An 8633-nucleotide genomic window follows, 5' to 3' on the forward strand; every position below is an offset into this window, starting at 1 on the left:
TTTTGTGTATAGACTAACAGACAGCCAGAAGTTAAAACATGGTGGAAGAGACAGTCATAAAATTGAGCCTTTGAAGGTCAGACATGGAAAATGAAGCACACAGTGTGGACTAGTGATGGGCATGCTTTTGTTGTTCTGTTCTGTACCTCAGACAGCCACACAGGACTCCAGCCTCCAGCTGTGTCCTCCTCCTTAGTGTTAGTAAAAGCGAGTGCTATGCTGAGTCTGTACAAAGTGGAAACGGCCAAGGCTGAGAAAAGTGGACAGCTTGACTGAGTCACATATCTACCGATGGAATGAGTTAACCCAGGTCTACTTGAGGCCTGTGCTTGCTGTCTGACTTTCCATTGTATGCAGGTGCAGATATGTGGAGGCCATAGTCAACCTCAGGTGGTGTTCCTCAGTCTACTTCGTTTTTTGGAAACAGGATCTGTAGTGAGAATTTTGGTTTCTTTAAAAAAAAAACATGGAAATATAAGAATACGTTTTCCTTTTTATCTCAGGTGTGGGATATGAGGCTGCTTCAGAGTGTCCACAACAGCTATGATTTACCTCGTCCTCTAGTAGGGATGTGATTTGACCAGCTGCAGATAGGTTCTATGAGTGTGTGACATTTGAAATTCTGAGGACTTTTCAGAGGGTATATAAATGCTAGGGTCCCTGAGAGGTGGGTTGGTTGGTTGCTATTGGTTGAAGTTTGTTAGAGGTGGGTGGGTGGTTGGCTGCTGTTGGCTGAAGCTTGTTAAGTGGTTGTGCACAAAGAAGAAAGACAATGTTAGCTCTCCTGACGGGAAGATCACACTTGCCCTAAGGACACAACACCCCTAATGAGCACAGAGCAGTCTAGATAACACTGCCTTCCTTCCCTGACTGTCTCCAAAAATCCTCCTCTCCTTTCTGTCATTTTCTCCCGAGTGTTAGGGGATTGAAAGGGTGGAAAGGGTGGAAAGAGTGGAGAAGGGCGGAAGAAAGAAGAGCCCAACAGCAAATGCCTTCTACAAGCGCCATGAGACAGACTGTGGCTCACCCATGAGACCGTGGCTCACTCACTAGGTTAGGTTGGTTGGCCAGTGAGCTTCGGGAATCCTCTTATCTCTACTGGGATTACAAACTGATGAAGCTGTTTTCTCAATCCCGACTTGATTCTTTACCAACAGGCAGACTTGTGTGCACTGTCTGTCTGACCAGGCAGTGTTCAGGTCCTGGCCAGACACAGCTGGGCTCTAGTTTACTGCTTAGAATCTGGGCCTGTAGGAAATGAAGTAAAACTATGCGGTTTGTCTCCAGACCAGTATACTTTGTACCGTGAAGTTCCCGTCAATGTGAACTGACAAGGGTGAAGGTATAAGCCATGCTGAATAATCCTTTTTGTTTTAGACGTCTAGGCTGCTCCATGGGAATCCTTCGACACAGCTCATCCTCTCTGCTGCCTTCCCACTACAACAGAGCACTTTCCCTCCTCCGCACCACCAGCAACACCAGCCTCAGCAGCAGCAGCAGCTCCATCGGCACAGGACAGACAGCCTGACTGACCCTTCCAAGGCCCAGCCACAGTAGCACACACTTCCTCTCTGACACTGGAAGAACTGCAAGGATGACATGTGGTCAGAAGTTCAACAGTTTCCTGAGGATAGTCATGAGTGTTCAGTTCCCTGATTAGTCGGTAGGGAAGTGCTGCCCAGTGCTTCAGATATCCATTAAATACCAGCCAATGGGAAACGGTTATAGGGGCACAGCCAATTCTGACAGTTTCTTTGCCCAGGTATTTTTTTGATAGAAAGAGTATATTGCCAAATGCTCACAAGCTCAGCTACCAACCAGATCTACTGACTCAGAAGAGCACTAACAGTGTTGGTAGCTTTAGTGGGTCTGTGCCTGTGTCAGACAGTACAGAGAACGCACCACTGCCAGGGGTTTGCTTAGAATGCCATGAAGATAGTCCAGTAGTTAGTAGTCCCTACCCCAAACTCCTCTCCCTGTTCAGATAAGGATGGAACCGTGATTACTTTGAGAATGTTGTGCAGGTTTGAATTCTCTTGTGTAGTGATGCTGTAGAGATGTATATGTGTCTGGATGGAGGAGAGAAAGCAACGTTGTGTATGCAGCATGAAGGCATTGTCTGTCCCTCACAGGTATGCGTACATTTCATGAGGTTTGACACCATGTACAAACTGATAACAACCTCTTTTTTCATTTTGTTTACAACACAGTAGTGTTCTAGTTACTTTTCCAGGGCACAAGTCTTTTTGTCCGTGCTTTGGCTGTGATGTCACAGTTTGTTGAGTGAGGTATAATGTGCTGCTGGGAATGGATTTTTTTTTTAAGGTTAAATTATTGCTACATTTCCACGTATTCAGAAATATCCCTTATTTCATTATTTTTCAATTATGTTTGAGAGACTTGCACTGCTTTATTTTAGATGGTTGGTTGAGAGTTTGATCACATATTTTGATATATTTCATAGTTGGAATATTTATGTAAATGGTTTTCAACAAGCCTGAAAGTAATTTCAAGAATGTTTCAGTTCTAAGAGTAAAGTTTGCACACAAAACATTTTAGGCACTTTTTTAACATTCTCAGAGGTGGGAATTTTAACTTTTAGGATTTGTTGGAATCTTTTTATTATCCTTAAAATTTTCAATGCTTCTTTTATTCAGAAATGATTCAGGGTTATTTGAGGGGGAAAAAAACCCATAGTGCCTTGATTTTAATTCAGGTGATAACTCACCATCTTGAATTCATTGTCTGGTTTCAGTAGCAGTTTTGAAACCTTAGTACATTTTTAGCAGCATGTGGGTCTCAGTGTCAATCTCAAGTTCCCATGAAGACTGCTGCGTCTCTTGGACTGCCCTAACAGCACCACAGTTGGTAATGTGATTCCAAAATTGTTTCCTCCTTTAAAGCTAAGTAATTCTTTTAAGAATTACCAGTGAAGACTTGCACAGACAAGGGGACAGGCTGTCTTTAACCCTCATTGCAGCACTAGAGTAATGTAACTCACATGCTTTTTAGACATCCATTCAGATTTCATTTGACAATACCATTCTCTAGCGGTAATAAACTCCAACAAAGCTACATACATTTTAAAAAGCATTTTTTTTTTAGATTTTTATGGTACTAATAATGAATTTTTTAATTATAGAAAAAAAGATCAGTAGAAAATAGAATATAAAGTACTACTGAGAAAAGGGAGGACAAGTGTGTCAAATTAGAATTGACCTTAAAAAGAAAGGAACGGTGAGGCTCTAAATAGAGGTGTCAGCAGTGAAAATAACGAAGGCAGAGTTGCTAGACAAAGGCTCCGGAGACTCGGAGTCAGCCGTCTGTCTTCAGCTCTGCTCTCAGCTGTGTCTTTGTTTTCCTGTTTACCTGGCTGCAATTGAGTTAGAAAGTTAGTGATGAAAAAGAAAACAACCAAAGAAAATTGGTACCTGCCCTTCTGCAAAAGAAGTGTGGCTAGATACCAGTCCGTAACTCACATATCACAGAGTTCTTCTAGCTGACATTCATATGAATACCAGAAATGGTTGTGAGAATACACACGTTTATGCAAATTTGTACACATGTGATGAAATTGATTTAAGTAGAACACCCACATTGCTCTTCTCCCTTCCAGTCTGCCTTCTTATTTTATGCCATTCCATGTCCTGAGTTGTGCCTCATTTATCTTTGTGCATTAGTGAGATATAACACGCTAATTACGTAATTCCTGTTGTTCTTCACAGTTCATCCTTCTCCTTAAAAGCAGCAGTCGATAAAGGAGCCCCTAGCTGCTCAGGTTGCTGTCCACACGGAGGTTCGTGCTGGGCACAGTTGTCAGCGCTAGCTGCCTCTTAGCTCCTTAATTCTTGGTTTCTTTGGATGGCAAACTCTTTGTCTGTTCCCCACAAGACTCCAGTATTCTGACAAAAGTTCATCTTTTGCTTGTTCATTTCTGTAGCCAAAGCTGACTGAAACCCCAAATCTAAATCATGAAAAGATACCAAATAGAAACACTTCTCAACTTCTTAGAAACCTTAACTTCTCTTGCTCTATTTCATGGGGATTCGATTTTCTTTGAAATTTTTGATTCTGGGCAGCGCTTTTTAGTTAAGAAGTTGTGTCACGGTGAACGGTGTAAGGGTGAAGGCCAAACAGGTTCTTGTTGCACTGCAGGTGCCTTGCTCTGGACTGCTTCTGTATGGGCTGACTGGTGTTGCTGAACACACAGGATTAGAACAGGAAGCACAAAGCTGCTCGTGAGGCTGCTGTCAAACCAGGGCCTCAATCCTGAAAAGTAGCCCCCTTTTTTTCCTTAGAGACTATGGGAAGAAAGCAACTGTGGTAGGTGGGCTTGCTTGCAAATGAGCACTACGGCCCTTCCCCAAGCTCTATCCTAAGTCAGGGTAGCATTTAGAGTGCTGTACACTGCTGTCACATAGACATGGCTTAGGAATGTACTACTAATAAAAGAATGCCAGTGCTTTTTGAATAGTTTGTGATAGAAAACTCCATGCTAACTAGCAAGTGTTTGAATTCTGTGTGCTGTATAGTTGGTCATTGCCTTAAAGCAGTCTCTTGGAAGTTGGGAGCACTGAAGCAGTCCAGCCGTATATGGGCATCATGTCGAGGGAGATGAGCCTTGGTCAAGCCTTAGAAAGGACCCTTAGTCTACACAGGTAGATTCTTTTCACTTGGATATTACTGTGTTTAAAATGTTTCCACTAAGTTGAGGCAATTTTTTGTAAGTGGAACACAGACAGCATTTTTAGTATTTCTTTTTCTGTTTCTTTGGTGATTAAAAGTTTGTTGGTAACCATTTGTGTAAAAGTTGTTCAAGCCTATCGTCTTTCCAGTACCTGTGGTCCTGTTCTTAGTACCAGAGTCCACGATGGGAAGTATAAACACTGGATATTAATATTGCTGAGGGTGCATAGCCAGGAGTGAGCTGACTGGGACTTCTCAGTGGTGAAGAAACAGCACAACGGCACTTGCCATTTTCATAGTGATTGCATAGAGACCTTCTAAGTTGGTCTGGATTGAGTGAACACTCTTCTAAGAGGAGCTTCTCAAGTAAATGCAAAGGAAAAGAGTTGACTATTTTTATAGCATATTTAATATATTTGTATATAACTATGAGTGTAGTAGGAACCTCCACCTGCCTCCCACTTTTCTAATTCCCTCCCCTTTTGCCATAGCCCTAGAACAGCCTCATCCGCATGGGTAATGTGCCTACTGTCAGCCTACCTACCAAAAGATAGTGCTGCTGCTTTCTGAGACAGGTGAGATCAGACTCTCATGCCTGGGGATCCTTTATGGGAGGAATAGCACACACTTAGAACATACCACAGTTTAAAAGCATCATTTTGAAAGGTAAATAAGCACTTTATTGCAATTATTCATTTAGATAAAGTTTGTATTTTAGGCATTAACCATTTTTAAAGGATCCCCTAATCATCACTTAGGTGAAATTATAAATGACACATTTCTGAGAAATGTTTAGATCCAGTGAACCGTAGCAGGTTTATGGGAGTGATTTCAAGGTAGCCAAATAAACTGACTGTTGTTTTGAATGTGGTGGAGTCAGGAGATTGTAGATGCGTAGTTTGATTTAAACACTATTGTAAACCTATCTTGCCTATTGTGTGGACACCAAAAGAGACCAATGAGCCTGTTTATTTTCAGAGGTCGAGGAATATGCATCTGTCTGAGTAGATATACAGAACTAATCTATAAACGGTTGGTAGTAATATTTTAGGATACAGTAATTTCAAGAATTATTGAGTGTTTTAAATGTGCCCTGAAATGTTGGCATGTCATTTCAGCGTTCCCATTTGAGTTGCTCTTGTAATATTTTTGCACAAAAAGGACTGAGAGAAGACTGCTTTGGTTGAAGAAAACTATAATTTGGTCTTATTTTAAAGTCTCCTGTGGAAACACTGGAGGTAAATTTGTTGGCATAGTTACTAATTCAGGATATTTAAAACAGTGTTGAACAGCTCATCAGAAATTAAGCAAACTTATATATTTAAAAATTAAAATTCTTTTTTTCCACGTGACTGTTTTGCATATTTTTTTCCGCTGTCATACCACTACATTCCTTGTTTTTCTGAAATAATACTTTGTGAAAGATTTGAGTATTCAACAATACTTTTTAAGATGCCTGGGTTTTCCCAGGAAACTGTCCTAGTGAAATTAGTTGTATATAGTTTGTGGAGACTATTGAGATTCCATCAACACCACCAGCAAACACTGAGGTGCTGAACCAAGTGACAATCACAATAGTAAGTATTTACAGGACTTAGGAGAGGCTGCAAGGAACACGTGTTCCCGTGCTCCCAAAGCAGTTCTCTGGGTTTCTTAAATAAAATGGCTGTGTATTTGTATTTGTATCTTTACATTGTCTAGTTAGTGGTTTGGTCTCTTGTATTTAATTTATTGTGTCATTATCTTGTCCTTGGAGACTCTTGTTTGGGGCAGTCACTACCCCACTCTCCACTCCTACATCATTGGGATCCATTGTACATCAGGGTGGTGGTGGAGGGTCAACCTCAATGTCCCTGCACTTCCCTCCTGCTCTGAACTCATTTAAGAAAAAAACATTAAAAGCTAACTCCTTTCAGCTCTGGTCACATTACTCAACCTTTTTCTAGTGTCACTTGTTGCCTTCTCTGATTAATGGGCACTTTTTATTATAGTTGTTTCCCCAATACAGTCAAAGGCCAGTATGACAGAACCATGGGCACATATTGCCTCTGGTTTTGCCCATTTGGGGAAATGCTAGCAAAGTAATATCTATTAATGGCTGTCATCATTATATCCATATATGGAAGTCCTTATCTATAGCTGAACAATGTATGCACACTGAAAACTTTGAAAAGCTGGCTGTCTTTAGAGCCTCCATAGTCCAGTAAAGCGGTGCTTGAGCATGGGAAGCCTAGCTGTGTGAGGACCCTTCCTGCTCACACAGACTGGATAGGATCCTCCCTTAGCACTGTTGCTGCTCTGGAGTCCCACAGGCAGGGCCTAGCACACACAGGGATCCCCTGGAGAACAGTTATTAAAATACTGTCAGACACAAAATGGGTTTAATTACTTAAAAGACATTTAACTTTGAGGGAGGTAAATTCATACTATTTTTAGATGTTTGCTTTTAAATCCGAGAAAACAAACTGTGACATCCCTTTAAGAAATGACATTCAAATGTTTTATGTTTGAGTTGGCCTGTACTGGTTCACATTTATTGCTGGCAATGGTTTTAAGAGTACTACAAAACTAATATATATTAAAAAGAAAACTGTTAAGTTGATGTATAACTAGACAATCATCTAAAAGCAAAGGCATTGCCTTCAAAAAGTCCCTTATAAGCAACATTTATGTCAGAACTGGAATTTACATCATTCTAAAATGATTTTGAAGTCTATTTTACTGTGGTTTAAGTTGTGGAAAGCTCTAGTATAGCACTTTCATATTCACCCTGTGTAAAGATTAAAGCCCAAAGACAAAATAGTGCTGTATTAAAACCAGTTAGTGCAAAAAAAAAATATATATATATATATAAGTTTTATCTTTGTAAACTTTGTAAAATCAGTTAGTAGTTGTACAAACATGCACCAGATATTTCTAAGTTCCGTGTGGTCTTGCTGTGCTGTTCTTGACATTGCTGTCCTTACTGCTTGGTTCTGGGTTTAGATTAAAACAAGAATAAATAGAGCTCTTCATTTCCAGCTCCAAAATAGGGACATGCACGTGGCTACTTATCTTCAGATAAGAATTTTTTCCCCCACCTAAAGCAAACATTTAATTGAAATAAGCCTAATTCATAAAATTGAGACTGACATTCTTTCAGGTATTTATTACACCCCTTTACTAAAACCAGAAATATGAAGGATTATGAAAGATTCCAATGGTGCTATATTAGGTTTCCTGGTTTCATAAGCTATGTTTGGAAATACAGTATTGAACAAAATGTAGACTCCTGTTACCAGCTCAATATTGCCATTTTAATTGAGCCCAATATAATTGGTTAAACTTGTTTATCAGAGTTACCCGTTGGAGAAGTAAAAATGTGTTACATCAGCATGCCTTCACTCGGGCCTACTGCTGTATGCCATGTACAGCTCTAACATACCGTCTCAACAGACTAGCATAATGCTCTTTTCTCTAGGCCCTTGTAATGCATTCAGAACCTAAAACTACAGCAAAAGAGCCAAGCAGTAGCAATGTTTGTTTTTTTTTTGTTTTGTTTTGTAAATGTAAAAATAATTAGATCTAGACCTGTCTCCTTTGATTTAAAAATAAAGAATACCTCAGTGCTGCTTTTCAGTATCACCTGCTTTATGTGGCACATAATGTGTAAGAGTCCCATTTGGATTTATAGAAAGACTATTAAATGTTTTTAAATCTGTCAGTGACATTTTCCTTTCTTTATTTAACACTGGGGCCTAATTGTTACCAATGTTTCCCTTATAGCTTATACCTTCCACTTTCTGTAAGAAATGATGTCCTGCTGCTATAAGACTTCTTCCTTCAACAGCTTCCTCCTCATCCTCACCTTGTGCTTGGGATAGACACCCTAGACTGTGGGGCTCCTCAGGTTACGGTGCTGCCAGCTGCTTTCTACAGTTACATTGTGCCTGACCGGTCTAGAAGGT

The 8633-nt window shown here is 40.3% G+C and overlaps 1 protein-coding gene across 3 annotated transcripts in view; it reads left to right on the forward strand.

Moving 5' to 3' along the window:
* The window catches only part of Clock (clock circadian regulator), an 84060-nt gene extending 75671 nt beyond the window's left edge, over positions 1-8389 (forward strand). For all 3 annotated transcript variants that reach the window (XM_028780731.1, XM_028780733.1, XM_028780732.1), the window contains exon 23: positions 1378-8389. In XM_028780731.1, coding sequence (XP_028636564.1) covers positions 1378-1557 — 180 coding nt within the window. In that variant the 3' untranslated portion in view covers positions 1558-8389. The remainder of the gene's footprint in view (positions 1-1377) is intronic.
* The last annotated feature ends 244 nt before the right edge of the window (positions 8390-8633 follow it).

Source organism: Grammomys surdaster, unplaced genomic scaffold (assembly GCF_004785775.1).
Source record: "Grammomys surdaster isolate TR1022 unplaced genomic scaffold, NIH_TR_1.0 372, whole genome shotgun sequence".
Lineage (NCBI taxonomy): Eukaryota > Metazoa > Chordata > Mammalia > Rodentia > Muridae > Grammomys > Grammomys surdaster.